The 16,299-nt window shown below is 40.1% G+C and overlaps 1 protein-coding gene across 2 annotated transcripts; it reads left to right on the top strand.

Moving 5' to 3' along the window:
* Positions 1-216: 216 nt before the first annotated feature.
* On the top strand, positions 217-10,145 carry LOC131265863 (ELAV-like protein 3). 2 transcript variants are annotated; one of them, XM_058268197.1, is made up of 7 exons: positions 217-391; positions 495-598; positions 704-857; positions 1,819-1,857; positions 2,064-2,292; positions 2,389-2,575; positions 2,800-10,145. In XM_058268197.1, exons 1-7 carry the CDS (start codon positions 217-219, stop codon positions 2,959-2,961), a joined length of 1,050 nt encoding a protein of 349 aa, XP_058124180.1. In that variant the 3' UTR covers positions 2,962-10,145. The 2 variants fall into 2 exon arrangements, with proteins under 2 accessions (XP_058124180.1, XP_058124181.1); XM_058268198.1 differs by having other exon boundaries at positions 2,392-2,575.
* Positions 10,146-16,299: the final 6,154 nt, after the last annotated feature.

The following is a 16,299-nucleotide window of genomic DNA, read 5'->3' on the forward strand; positions in this document are numbered from 1 at the left end:
TTACCGGAGGTTGCACACTGACACTTCCATTAGAACGCAGCGTCGACAGGCGTGTAATTCGTTGGCAGGCGAACCTATAGCCCCTTCCGCAGGCACACAAACACATACAGGCGCCAGGCTCCGGTTCCGGATAGACCGAACCGAACGCAAGAAAGCCCCCCGCATCACATTCTCGGTCTTTCCATCGAGCGGTCCCCGGTTGCTGGTTACTGTGTCATGATGACGAACGGAATCGCTGACGCGCAACAAAATGGCGGTGGCCAGGAGGACTCGAAGACCAATCTTATCGTCAATTATTTACCACAGCAGATGACCCAGGAGGAGATACGGTCGCTGTTCTCCAGCATCGGCGAGGTGGAAAGCTGCAAGCTGATCCGCGACAAGGTTACCGGTAGGCACGAGGGGGAAAACACAAGACAAAATGTGTCACTGGGGCTCGAATCCATTCATCTCCATTTACACCCCTCCTCCCTCCCTCTCCACTCGTTCCGCAGGGCAAAGTCTCGGCTACGGGTTTGTCAACTACCAGCGCGCCGAGGACGCGAGCAAAGCGATCAACACACTGAACGGCCTACGGTTGCAGAACAAGCAAATAAAGGTATAGAAACTCCCTTGCCAAAGAAGGAAAAAAAAGAAGACCGAACACAAACTCGTGTCACATCGTGCCTTTGTTTTTGCTCCCCGTCTCCTCCCGCCATTGCAGGTGTCATTTGCACGACCAAGTTCCGAGGCAATAAAGGGCGCGAATCTGTACGTGTCCGGTCTGCCGAAGAACATGCTACAGGCGGACCTGGAGGCGCTGTTCAGCCCGTACGGGCGCATCATTACGTCCCGCATACTCTGTGACAATATTACTGGTAAGGGTTTATGAACCAGCAAGACGAAGTAAAGTACGGCGAAACATACATATTGATATGGACACAGTATTGCAGCATTCATTCATGTAGAGTATATACGGTATGAAATAAAATCACCACTGGACTGTCGTGTTTTATTTCATTCCATTTTATTCCCTTTGTTTCAGTTCGTTTAGTTTTTCAATGTTAAATGCCTTTTCTTAGGATAGGTACAGTTTTTCGAGAAATGAAAATTGTACAAAAATATGTTTACCAGAAGCTTTTAAATACTGTCGATATACTAATTAGTAATATTTTTTTTAAATGCATTACATTGAGCATATACTCAACGCTTTGAATAGTTGGCACAACTTTAAACTTAGCATTGCTGTAAAAATTTATCAAAATGATGATATTGTAGACTTTATATTTTTCAAAAGGCTAAAGTTTGTGAAAGCTAAAGAAAAAGAAAATAGCATTAGATAAATAATGTCTACAAAGTTACAGTTTTCTGGTCTAATGGAAAAAATGTATGAAAAGTTTAAACATGTTTCAAGAGCACATTTTTATATTAGTGCGTGTTGCAGCGGAACTTCCCTAATACCCTTTGTCTGTTTTGCTTGTTTTGAAAAGAATCGACACGTAAAGCCCATTTAAAACGATAGCCACTTAACGCTTATTGTCTATTGAACCGCCTACTGAACTGGAAAATAACATTTGCAAACTGAAATTACCATGCCAACGAAGACAACATTTCACGTTGCCATTGTGATTTGAGTTTACAAGTGCTAGCTTAAAGTTTTGAAAAATCGTTGTTAGCTGGCGTTGAGTGAAGTCCGCTACCTTTAAACCGGACATAAGAGCTTGAGTAATTTTTCTACATCGGAATTTTGCCAATCGATTTACATTCTTTTATTGATTTATTTCAATTTTGTTTATTTTTCTTTTCTTTGGTTCACCGATTTGATTTCATTCAATAAAGCACGACAGTATAGCTCGCCTACCGGTGAAAATGGCAACGGTATGTATCGAATTGACATCGGAATCTATCGTACACAAAACTTTTGAATTTAACAAATTTTAAAGGAAAAACTAGTATGTCTTTAGATTACAGAAACACTTTATTGTACAAAAATAACTTTTTTTCTACTTTAATGTCACTTATAGCAATAAATAAAACCTAGTTAATTATTCTTTTTGTTTCCTTTTCTCCACCGGAAACTAAAGGTCTTTCCAAGGGCGTTGGCTTCATCCGCTTCGATCAGCGTATGGAGGCGGAGAAGGCCATCAAGGAGCTGAACGGAACCGTACCGAAGGGTTCGACCGAGCCGATCACCGTCAAGTTCGCCAACAACCCGAGCAGCACCAAGACGGTGCCGCCACTGGCGGCCTACCTTGGACCGCAGGCCGCCCGCCGCTTTCCGGGACCGATCCATCATCCGACCGGAAGATTTAGGTATTTTTTTGTCGACGACCATACTCTATCTTAACCTGTTCACTTACTCTCATTTTCCTACTGTTTCTCTCGGTTTTTCTCGCTGTCGCACCACAGCAGTGCCATTCCAAACTATCGATACTCGCCGCTGGCCGGAGACTTGCTAGCGAACTCGATGATTCCTACCAACGCCATCGCGAACGGCTCCGGCTGGTGCATTTTCGTCTACAACCTCGCCCCGGAAACGGAAGAGAACGTCCTGTGGCAGCTGTTCGGTCCGTTCGGTGCCGTCCAATCAGTGAAGGTAAGGATGGGGTGGAGTTAATCGGTCCTGACAGTTTGACAGATTTACTGCCCGGCGGCGCCTAGGCTATTGGAAGCTTGTTGTTTTCGTTCCATGGCAGTTGTTTTTAACTTCAGCAATTTGTGCGATCCTTTGGTCATGGTTTTCGGGATAATTAACTGTTGTTTTCGTTGATGGGCTTTCTGATAATGTTGCTATTGTTTGTTTGTTTTGTTTCCTTATAGGTCATCAAAGATTTGCAAACCAACAAGTGCAAAGGCTTCGGGTTCGTGACGATGACCAACTACGACGAGGCGGTCGTCGCCATCCAGTCCCTGAACGGCTACACGCTCGGCAACCGGGTGCTGCAGGTCAGCTTCAAGACGAACAAGTCTAAAAATGCGTAAAATCAGTCGAACGTGCCACCGGAACTGCTTGCCCACTGGCTGGCCCAGCTGTCGATCGTAGCGACGGCGACTACGGCGGCCGCCCGAGGCACCGGTGGCGTGGGAGGTGAGCCGGAGGAGGCGGCACTGCGGCGGAAGGCGATGGTGGACGAGCGGTACCGGAACGCACGCAACCGTCGTGCGGCGGAACTCGGACTCGACGTACTGCTGGGCCAGCATCAGCCGCAGCAGCGACGGCGTTCACTCGGCGCACTAACCGGTGCCCTGAGTGAGCTGCTGGCCCGTCCACTACGATAAAATCTTCCTCCTATCACCACCACCACCTGCACTACCCGCTCCGTTCCGCCCGGCGTGACATCACTACACTTTCCTTCGAGCACGAGTTACGTGTCAAATTTCTACGTTCTACGGACTCTCAGTTCTTCTCAGTCAGTGGGGCAAGGGAGGCAGGGATCGGCGCGGGCAAACAGTTCGGTGGTAACGTTTGAAAGCACGTGAAGCAAATCTACCAAATAGAAAGAGAAGAAAGAGTGGGGGGGAATGATAGGTCAAGCTAGGTTTAAGGAAGAAGGTCCGTATCAAACCGTTGTACGGACACACTTATACGAAATCACAAGGGGAAAAAATGGCGACAGGAGGAAGGAAGCGGAGAGCGAGGAGAGAAATAGTTACACAAACAAACATAATTCCACAAATTTGTTCTATATTTATCGAGCAGCTTGCTTTGACCGTTTCCTTTCTTTTGCTTTTCGGTTCCAATTCGTCTGCAAATATTCTATGCAATGTTTGATTCGCGGACATTAGAGGCGAAGGACAGGAGCAGGCAAAAAAACAAAGAAAAAGCCGAAAGCTGGCGGCGCTCAAGCAAGAGCAAACAAATGGAAGCTAGTCGAGGGCCATTTAGTCAGGCCGAATGGAAGAAGCGAACGAAAGAGGGAGGAAAGGTGACGATGTTAATGGGGAGGGTACAGCTTTTGAAGGCATGTGTAGGGGATAGGAAGAAAAAATAACACCAGAGTGATGACGGGGGCCCCATTATCGAGCGGATATTTCGTCCCACCTACCCCCAATCCTAGGGTGTAATCCATCATCAACCGCGCATGAGTTCGATTCTACCACACTCTCCCCAAAATGGAAGGCCTATGGCTGTGCGTACATGGATGGCAAAACCGGACATAACCCCCGGACTAAACGTCGATGTCGTCTGGTGCTACTAGCTAAATGTGTAAAATTGGTCGACGAAAGGGAAATGCGGAAAAATTGCGAAAAGATGGCACAGCATGAAGCTGGACGCGCAAGAAGAGAAGCGAAACTTTTTAGAAGATTTTTACACCAGGTTTTACACACGAAAGTAAACTGTATAAGGCAAAGTATCTACGGAGAATAGGTAAAGGAAAATCAAAGCGAGAAAAGAAAGTAATTAGCGAAAGGGAAAAATAAAAGGCAAGGTATGGCATAAGAACAGAAGAATGTCAAGGAGGCACCCGGAAAGGGGGGAAGGAAAGTCGTCTTTTAGGTAGCGTAATTTTTACAAGAACAGGATTATGTGGCTATTTTGCCACGAGGACATACATTTCCTTTCCACCCTTTCCGGGAAGTGGAGGATGAAGGATCCGTTCAGTGAAGGTCGACGGCGATTCGATAGTTTTGAATAACTTTTTAGTTTTTAGTAAATTTATATCTCTTTTTCGTGGTTTGTGTTAACGTTCGATATGTGTTTTGTATACGTTTCTTAAAACTTGAACATGAGTTTCTTTTCACGCAATTTTATTCACATTATGCTTGGTTGTAGTTCCACTTTTTCGGTTAGTTATACCAGTCGATGTTTTCAAGTCAAGGGAATTAGCAAAGGAAGATAACGGGAAAAATATTACACGCCCCCCCCCAAAAAAAAAAGGTTCTGTTAATGTCGTTTCTTGCAGTTTTGTTTGATAATTTGTTTACTTTCTCACGCACTCGAGGTATTCGTCGTGCATATTTGAGCTGAAAACGCTAGAATATAGTGTTCTAAGTTGCGCTTAAACTATTTATTCACCAAGCAGCAAAAGATGCACTAGAGTAGCGTTTCGATGCGAGTTAGGTTTTTTTTTCCGTTATTAACTTAAGCAACGTATAATTGTAGTGAATTGTTAATTATGTATTTTGGTTTTGCTAGCCTGGGACAGGAGTCCTTTCTTCTCAAACATGCTATCGATGTCTCGGCACGCGTTTCAGTTTCAGTACCGTCTGGTATAGCACATGCATGTGTTTTTATTGTTTTAAGAAGTTTTTGTTTGTTTTTGGGTCAAATTAATTTCTTTTCTCGTGTTTATCGATGTAGATGTGCAGGCGGAGGAATAATCGAACGAGTGCATGAACGAATCATTGTAAAGTGGAAAACTTTAGGAGAAAAAAGATGAAAATGTATTTAAAACAACATTTATTTGTGTTTCTTTCTTTCGTTCTTCACTGTTCTGCTGTTTAGTTCTGTCGTTCATTTCTACCAGTTCATTTTCGTTTGCCACACATAAAACAACCTACCAACCAACCAAGTTTGAAACAATTCCTATGACCGCAGCATAAAGTTGCATAACGTCCTTCCGTACACCCGAATCGACTACTCCCACCCTATTGTTGCGTAGACGAAATGAACGCCAATTGTTGGGACCATTACCGTAGTCGTAGTGATGAAGCGTACTCTAGCGTTCGATCCACACAGCATGGTAGAATTTTAGCAGCCAATACAGTTCTACCCTCCCGCTCGGTAGCAAAAAGCAAACCAAAAGCAGACCAACGATGTTTAATTTGACCGTAACGGTTGGTGCGAGGTTGGCAAGCCAACAGGATTATTATGCAACACTTTACAGTCTGCATTCCGCCCAAGATCGCATCTAAACTTACTCTCTCGTACACAAACATTGCGTAGGAACTTTTCCCACTCCACCCCACAAAATATCAATAGCAAAACCCGAGTAATAACTATATGCGTAACATTAACTATGCACTCTCACTAGGCACGGAAGAGCGGTCTGGCCCTTTGCTGATCGAGTTATTAAATAAATAGGAAACATTTGTTTCATACTGTTTTACGAACTATATAAATATATCATCTCTATGCATCTTAAAAGTTTTCACCAAGTCGAAATTGTTTTCGGTAAAATATAATGAACACCATTCACTTGCGCTGCATATTTAAAGCAAACCCAAATTCTGCACACAAACCACTGCTAGTTTGCCACTTTTCCAAGTAGTTGAAACAAGCGACGATCACTGACGATCGATTTCATTTGCTATGAGGAGCAGGAAAACGACTTCCAGAGAAGCCCTAAAACCGCAAGGTTTACTAACAACCGCGGAAAAACTATACAGTACATACACGAACGATGCTCAATCGGAAGGAAATGAGTAAAGTAAACAAATAGTGGTTGTGCTAGTCGATACGAAACGGAGAAACATAGCTAGCAGGTTCTTCGAAATGGTAAAAGCAATGCGACAGGTGCAAAAGAAAAGTCATCCAAAGCAAAAAGGAACTAACAAACCAAACTCCCAAAACTTTATCGGTGGGAAAGATGCAACGGAAAAACATCAACCAATAACTTTAAAATGCAAACACAAACAAAACACTGAAGCAAACTGCAGTGCTACGAGACTCAATCGAAGAGAACGGTGCACTTTAAACACGGCAACAACACATAAGAAAGAACCGAGTACGAACGCGACGCGATATTTATATATCTATACACAATATAGTGAATACTTTATGGCGCTGTACAAGGAAGTAAGTAATTATATTTATTGCTGTCACATCGATCGATGAGGAGTGAAAGAAAGAGGAAAACATTTAGATTAAAAGGGATATTGTAGAAACGGTAAAAACAAATCAACCAAGAAGAACAACAACAACTATTACTAAACCTAACAACTAACGTTTATTGCTACCAAAAGTAAGAGAAAGGGAAGAGAAACCAACCACATACCAGGAAAGTAATAATTATAATACTAAATAGTCTAATAGAAGCGTATGATTGAATATTTACATTCTCAGATAGGAAAATTGAAACATAATCGACCGAACGAAAGAAAAACAAAAATCCTTCAAAAGCAAATCAAATCGAAAAACGATGTGAAGCACGGGGCGATGTGCAATAGGCGGACTGGACGAATCGGTCGCGCCGTAGAGAGAAAAAGAAACAGAAACCATGTGCGATGTTCTTTATGCTGATTGTCCATCTTTATCGTATTCACACTGTATTCATTTGATGTTGTTTAAAGCTATATATGCATAGTTACGTAACGCAGATTTTACCGTAAATTATAACTGTACAAAGCAGGTACTGGCACGAAGAAGGACCATTCCAGCTGTCCAACACACATCGTGCCGGCCAGTATGCACGAACGGGTGAAAGCGAACCAAAAATGAGAGAAAATAAAACCGAATCAGTATTACTGCAATAGGAAGTATTTCAGCTTTTCCTACCGAGTAAGGTAGGGGGAAAGAAGTAGGAAAACAATAGAAAATCTGTCCTAGATCAGTCGGTGGGAGGAACGGTGGGCGAACGGATAATTTAGTAGCAACCACCAACGAGATTTATACATTATATTATATAGCTATAAATGTTCGTATTATTCAGCCTATTCAATTATGTGTCCACTATTCTTATTAAATAACACCTCTCTTCGTATATCTCGCGTTTCTATTCATAATATCTCTCTATCTCATTTACACGATAACTACCGTTCGACAAATCCCTTATCGATAAAGTATCCTGAAAGTGTAGGAAAAAAGAAACAAGAAAAAGTAATACCATCACACCATTAGGTTCATTCACTATATGCGCCCAAACAAAATGATCATTCGGCCCATGTTCAGTTGTAGCTTGGTTTTTCTTCTGCACGTTTACGTACTTTCAGAGTCGTTTAGAGCAGCACAAGTGATAGAAGAAACTGCTCAACCGACACATACAAACACTTAACAAAAGAAGTAAACATATACCCGTTACATGATGCAAGCGAAAACAGAAACTAAAAGACACGATAGACGAAGAGAGAAGACGAGCAGAGAATGAAAGCGATAAGGTAGCTTGTAGGTATAATAGTAAATTTTGCCGAAAGATTAGAAAGTTATGGAAGATAATCTATTATACATGTTTAACAACCAAATTTGCTAGGTATATAAAGTGGACAGTGGAGAGGAAAGTAAAACAAACAACTACAAAACAACAACAAAAAACACACAAAAAAAACTTATAAAATAAAGAAAATTCTACCAATTGGACGGACGAGCGGACAGAAAAGAAAATCAAACTGAGTATTAATATCGAGTTTATCGATAGTAAAAAAAATGTGATCCCACCAATGTAAAACCAAGAAAAAAGTGAAACAACTGTGTAAAACCAGCAAAACAGCAAACATCAAGACAAAAACAAACAAGCAAACAATCTATAATAATCTTATAATGAGTCTGTGTAGGGGCCGACAGCAACAAACATTTTAGCAAGCGAGCAAATTACCGAAATGTAAAGAAAACCAATATCGGAACGGTGGGGATGAGGAGTCCCGTACCTTCCGTTTCCTTTAAACCCCCAACGAATCGCATTCTGTTGACCGCGGTGGAATTTGCAGCGACAACTAGTGTAAAACATTCGCTCTAAGCGCTAGGAACTGTGGAAAATAGGTAAAAGTAATACAAACACGAAGCAAACCTAAACCGACTCTGAAAGAACAACTCCCATGATGCGTATGACGCAGTGTAAACACCTGGGTTGGGTGAAACAGTTAAGGACACACCGAACATCAAGTATAAGGGGCAATAATCGGCAAAACAGCAACTATTTAAGAGAAAGTAATCATCAACAAAAATGTTAACATTTTTGATATTAAATTGTAAGACAGAGACATAACGATCGGGAGCGGATGTGAGAACGTTGCGCGGAAAGAAGAATGTCAACCTTTTTCCCATTTACACGACGAAGGAAAGCGAACAAATACGTGTAATAAATGTAAGTGCGCGATATTGGAGAAATTTTTAACTAAAACCAAAAAAAGGAAAAACAGAAATAGAAATATAACACTCATATATAAAGGCCCTGCAAGGATGCTATATATTGAGGGAAAATTAAAGTAAAACGAAACATATTAGACAATTTAATTACCAAAACCGGACGAAATTGGAGGAAAGTATTGCGTGTTTAAAACCTGCAATTAAAACCATTTCATTGCGTATGAGCGGTGGTGGTAAGCGATAATTATAACTGGTACGTTATTACACATTTATGTCAATGAATCTTTCCCAGTTAAGTCATTTTTGGTGTGTAGTGCAAGCTAAGAAAATGCAAATAAACGGAATACCGAAACGAAAAAAAGCACAAAAAAAACGTTGTTCAATGCAAACTATCCTCTTTAAATGCACCGTTTTACTGTATCAATGTTTTCTCGGCCACGGTTTTAGTGTGTATGTGCTGTTAGGTTATAAAATCCTGAGGCAGAAGCCAAATGTTCAAATTCAAGTAATTTGTGGAACCGTTTAAGGATCGGTGAACCGGACCGGGCAACTACTACTTAATTTCAATGTAATAATTGCTCTTTGAACTACCTACCACCTTATCACCCACGCCGAGTACGCAGCGCGCAGCAAAAGCAATAGCATGTCGAACAAAGATGGTTATCAGTTGAAGAGCATATATACATAAATATGTATATGTATTGTAGGTGCATGCACGTGGGACGGGAGAATAAACCCCGTTGCATTGCCCAAAACTCGTCGTAACGAAACAATCCCAACAGTAAGCAATAAATATCACAAAGCAAGTCGCGTTGGACGGCGCGATATGTTCTAAGATGTGTACTATTTTAATCTTATCACGATGGAAATCAACAGAAAATATATTAAGTGTACGTGTTCAGTATGTGACGCTACCACGTTTATTAGTCCGACCGCTAGCGGAGGAAATGGGGTTTTGTCGTGGCACAAGCAAAACCAGCATGATTTAGAAAGAATATAAATTCAAGCCTAAAATACAAATAAAGAAAAGAAAAACAATCTGTTTTCCATCAGCAAACGCTCGATTTCAATGTTGTTCACTAACTGAAACTCTACCTAATTTAATCAAATATATCTAGCTTTAGTTAATCCGTAGCCGTAAGACATATCGTAATGCATTAAATTCAATTGTATTGTTGTCCCTGTTTATCAAAGTGAAGCACGTTTGCAGGAAAATGAACAACCGGATCGTCAGAGTGAAAAAAGAATGAACGAGGTAAAAGAGCAAACAATGGAAACTGTGCCCAACCGCGCAAAGAAAACAAATCAGTACCAAAACATGTGAAGAAGGACAGAAACAACAACAATACCGAAACCTTGTAAGACAAACAACGATAACCGAACCGAAGTCGAACCAATAAAGAAAAGAAACAAGTCTTTACACAGAGACCGAGTGAGCAAAAGGATGGGACTGGAAACTAAAAGAAAGGAATCTCTTTTCGTGGAATAAAATAAAACGGAACACACCACAGAGCAAAAAAAAAAACAAATCCATGTGTACTTTGGAGCATATTAATCGAACCGAAAATGAAACTGAACTTTGATATAGATATATATATTTCCTTGGAAGGACGAAAGAAATGTTTAGTGGGAGAAGGGAGTTATGGATATACGAAACATTGAATGAGTAAACCTTTATGTAAACTTTACATTTTATGGATAGATAATAAATGTCGAATATTTAGTAGTTTCAAAGTCGCTTAATCTACTCTCAGTATTAGTTATTTATGCACACTAGCTCTGTCGTAATGATATCGTTAAGTATCTTTTGTGACTGCAAAGAAAATTTGTAGTTCTTTTATCTATATCAAACTCGTTTACTATGATATTTATTTCCTTCTGAGCTCCAATTATTATGTCAATATTGTTAAAAAAAGTATGATATACACAATTTACTTAAAGAAAACAAACAATCAATTCACTTCAATTTTCATTACTTTGTTATCCAAATAATAAGCATTTGAGCATCGTTTAATACCTATTTCTATCGCATACAGTAATAGCATTAATAATTTCTCACTTTTTCCATGCTAAGCGCCGTCAGTTACCATCGATGTGTACGATGGTCAAAACGCTTAAAATCAACCAACCAAAGTCAACAATACATAAGTTTTTATAAAATGAAAAGAAGAATATTTTCAAAATCAATTCTTCGCATAATAGTTCAAATAAAAGTAAACCTTTTTCAGCAGAATGATCTAGTAGGAATTTTCGTCTAGCTTTTTATGTAGCTTCCTCACAATAGTTGTGCAAGCATTGATAGAAAAACGAAACGAGGCACTAATAGCAGAATTTCTAGATGAAATCTAGCAGAAAACAGGAACATATAAACTGTGTCGGTAGCAAATGAAATATAAAAGAGGATAGAAACACTACCATAGAAGTTATCTTTTTATGAGAAAAAAAAGAACGAATCCTCCATGACGCACAGGGAATAACAGGGGGAAGAATGAATCTGTGCTGTAGAGGTGTGAAATTACATAATAAATGTTTTTGCTGTGTACGTTTCCTACGAGAGAATTATTACATTATTGATACCGTGTTTTATAGCGTAAATTTATCACTCTGATGTTTTATTCAAACGTAACGAAATTAGTATTTCTTACCATTCAATTCTATATAAATACATACGCAAAAATACCAAATGATAGAAGGGGAGAGAATTTTGAGAAAATCCTCTTCGCAGCTTAGTTTATAGTGTTCGTTCAATGTACTACAAATACTACTAGCAAATTAAATTTGAAGAAGATGTCAACCATGTCCCGTTCACCGAATAACAGCAAGAAAAATGCAGAATCAATTCAGTAGTTCTATGAAATGTGCGGAGTGCACCGACATTTTCAACTCCTGTTTGCTTGAAGAAATTTTTGATTCTGTTACCTCTTGATTACACTTTTGGCGTTGATGATGATAGTTTATGTATTTTGCAACCAAATTATGAAATAACAATATTACAAACCACACAGAACCACAAACAAACACCAACCACGGGCATACGGCAATGTAGTGTGAAAGGTACATGATGGAGCAAAAAGGCAAGAATGTTTTTTAATGCATAGTTCCAAAGCTATTACTAAATTTAACTTATGAGATTAAAAGTAAGCACAAAGAACATGGCATTGACTACATTTACCACAATGTCGGAAGTTTCCCCCAATGGATTCTCAAAAACTATTTTGAAAATGAATGACAGTTTTTTCATAAGGGTATGATGAATATCCCATAATTTCACGACACTTTCTTGTTTGTTAGAACTAACTAACATCTCAACTGATCCCGCTAAATTTCATTTGATTTCATCTTGTCATCGAAGCGGTCACACAATGAAAATGCGATACAATCGTAGAAGATATTCAAATGAGAGACAAACCTTTTCTAGCTGAAAATACCACTCGGTACGTTTTAGAGCATAGAAGTCGGAAAAAAAGCGAAAGATTCCTGCCAAATGTGATAAACAATGGAAATAAAGTAATGGAAATAAAACCCTACACGTGGTCACTAACGCTTGGGGAAAGTAATGGGGGGGAGAATATAAACTAGTAAAATTTTTAACCAAACACAAGAAAGGAATAGTCAATCATTAAACAAAAGGGACGTTGGGCGAAGTTTGAACTGCCGGATAGAGACCGAATGCAATCAGTATGATTTTCCGTATGACATGCTTCAGATTCAGACAATTGATATTCAAACAACACCAAGCACATTTAATAAGTAAAGCAAAAGAGAATTGCAGTGCAGAAAGAGTGAAACGTAAACGAAGCAATAATGAGCGCATTGAAACGTTTCGGAAAGGTATTACACTTGGGATGAAGACGTGAGTATCGAACAACGCAGTTAACCGTAGAAAGCATACAAATGGGCCAAACTTTTACACGATTGTAGCACTATACGCAAAACCAGAATGAATAGTAACCAGGAGAAGCGAATTTTAAGACCAGCAAACCTTCCACCTTGGCGATCAGCATACGAAAGTCAAACGATTGGCGAAAGGATATATCCATCCTTTCCAACTTCCGTTTCCGCCTTGTGCCGTTCAATAAATGTTTTTGTTCCATTGCTTCTTTCGTGTCATTTAGCCAACTCGCATAAGCAAACGTTTCATCATGTTTAAAGAGGTTTAATTGTTGTATATTCTTTTTTACAAATATCGCCAGCTTTTACGAATACAAAATCGCTTGCAATGCTTTCCTGGTATGTTTTCTTCAAACAACCAAACCTAAGGTGGTACGAAATGAGTGTATGCGGATGTGTGTGTATGTGGGGCCAGAATGAATGAATGGATCAGGAATAGAAACGGATATGAGTGAACATGAGTGTGTACTGTACCTGAAACCGAAAGTACAAAGGAAAGTCTTTATATCGTGATTGGAAAATTCCTGTGTTTAATTTAAATATCTTGGTAAACTGATTTGATTAATTTTATGCACATATCAAAACCCTATATTTTGGTTCTCTGTTTCTATTTCGCATTGCAAGAAAGCCCCAATCAGATGGCATCCGAACCCACCGTCCAACTTTTGCTTTTCCGTGTTGACTGATGACAACGAGAGGCGCACTTTCTTTAGATGTTCGTTTGAAATCTTTCGAATTTTGCTTAGGGGTTCTTCATAAGCCTACTAGATTTAAGGTTCCACACTACCGACACAATGGAATACACAAACAAAAAAGCTTCCCGTTTACCAGAAAATGCCTATGTTTCATAAGTTCACAAGAAATTAAAGAAATGCTAAACACAATCGAATTGCAAGCGTCTCGCAGGAGCTACAAACGAATATATCAGAAGCAATAGAAAAACATAGCAGTTTCATTGCAAAGCAGGTGACATTACAACTTGCATCACACATGGGAAAATAAAATCATTGAACACCAACGGACACCGAAAGCGTACTGCGCTTCAAAAAGAAAAGGGAGCGCACAGATGCGTACCATAAAATGAAAAATACCCCCGTGAATCATAAGTAAAATACAAAACAACCATACACGAATGATAAGGTCTAGAGAAAGAAAACGTTTAAAACAATGACTCATAAGTGTTTTATTGTGTTTCTGTAACCGATATATTTATACATGAATATATTAAATTGAATTACTACCCGAATTATCATTATGAAATAAAACGAGGTCAAACCAACTAAAATCCGATGGGCCTTCTTTCCTGCAAAAGAATGTTTCTTAGAATATCACAAATCGTGCTGTCATAACTGCATTCTCGTAAAAAACTAAACAGTCCTACGAGATAAAATGGTACGTTTGATGTAAAGTTGAATGGCTTCCCGGGTGAATCGATACGATCGGTTTATTGATCTACACCAATTTTACTTCAGCATTCTTCACTTCTTTTTTCCTATTACCTAGTTTAACAATGAGGACAGCTCAGTGCTAGCGTCCTCAAATATCGTTAAGGCTTCACCGAGTACTCTCGTGGGAAATCGTAGAAGTTTCGTTTGCTCCAAACGCACTAATTAAATTATTTTGAAAGCCTGAAACGAACCACCAGAGAATTACCACTTGTTTCGGGGTGTCCGTTTGGTTGGTTGCAATAGTTTACAATCACTTTTTTATGCTTGCAATGGCTCCAGAAATAAAGGTTTCCACAAATTGAAACAATTTTCTAGACGACTATCATCGACAACAATGAACCAATTTAGGGTATTGTCAATCAATTGACGAACTCCAGAGGTGGGTTGATATACTGCAGATCAAAAATAGAGGCTTGCTCGCTGTAACGAGCAGGAAAACCCTCGAGGGCTTGGATGCACTCCGGTCTCCAGCAGTCGGGACCATTTTTGCAGCTAATTCAATAGAGAAAATCGAATTTCCTGCCTCACTTAGCATTCACTGCGCTTTCACACATGTTTCTGTCGGTAATGTTGATGGGGAAAAAAGAAAACCGAGTAAAAATACCCACAAACCACCCAACCCCCGCGGTGAAAGGATGAAACAATATTTTGCTGAAGTGCTGAAAGGCATACAACCGACCGTTGCGGGCCGTTGTTTCGTTTGATCTTTGCATCAAACAGTCTGATGGTGCAAACTTTTTTTTGTTGAGGTCAGAAACAAGTTTCAATTTTAATTATTTTTAGATCACTTTGAAAACACTCGGAAAAAACTAAACAATCCAACCGCAGCCGGTCAGCACATGGATTTTGGCACATGATAGGGGAGTGTTTTTCCCGCCTGTAATACTTGCACAAAACCTCTTTTCGATGCTGCTCTCCCACCACGAGCGGAGAAAATGTTCTCTTTTGCTGGAAAAATGCCGTTGCACCGGTTGCTGCAGAATCGTCCGTGGAGGCTTCGGTCTTCGTTTCTTCTGACGAAAAGTAGGAAAAATCATACACTCTCCCAATGCACGTGTTGCAGCGTTGAGGACACACGCGTTGGTTTCAGCCCATCTTAAAACAAAAAAACGGGCGGGAAATGCCGTACCGAAGCTTGACCGGTGTTTTGCAATAGGAGAAAGAAAATGTATACCTTCTCCGAGACTACGAAGTGCATGTGCTGCTAGTCACTGGATGGATCCCTTTCGTGAAAAATTGGTTTAAAAATGCTTTAAAAATTTAAACTTTTTTGATACATTCAAAAAAATGCTTCAAAATCAATTCTGATAGTCTTGAATTCAAAACATCCTTTCGATGTCCTAGACGTGTTCCACCAAACTAGTCTCAACTGTTTATTATGCCTGAAACGCAATGTCCAGAGGACGGAATCAACCTTTGCCTACACTTTCGTAACTTTTTTTCACAAATTACCTAGGTGCATGCTGAAAGCAGGAGGAAAAAAAGCACCCACATCGAGTAGATATTAGAATTGCTTGCTTAGGAGCAACCAGGCTCGCAGCAATCTGGACAGGACACAGCCAGAGTGCGCAAGAAAAATCACCGGTGAAGCACCACACACGAACGAGACGGAGCACTTTACCTACGGTCATATGTGGCCCATTCTGTCCTTTCCTTACGGTTGAGAAAGCCTGGGCACCGAAGTCCTACCGGTCCGAAGCAATGTGCAAGAGAAACACATCCGTCTGCTGGCCGGTGTGTGTGAGCAAGAGCGAGTAGCTTTTCCTCGCGGGAGTCAAGAGTGGAGAGTTTCGTAGCAAAAGAAAAATTAAGACTCGACGAGTCTGACCAGATGAGAAAGGTAGGTATTTCCCGGAGGGGAAGCCGTTGGACGCGAATCCGTACATGCATGCATGCGCTTTTGGTGATGCAACTCTCTGCGGGATTCTTGCCACGAAAGAAGTGATTCGATACGCTATTGGAAAGGTTGCGGTATATAATGTTAAGTGTTAATTCAAGTTAATAAAATATTTTAAAAAT

The sequence above is a fragment of the Anopheles coustani genome, chromosome 2, assembly GCF_943734705.1.
Source record: "Anopheles coustani chromosome 2, idAnoCousDA_361_x.2, whole genome shotgun sequence".
Taxonomy (NCBI): Eukaryota; Metazoa; Arthropoda; class Insecta; order Diptera; family Culicidae; genus Anopheles; species Anopheles coustani.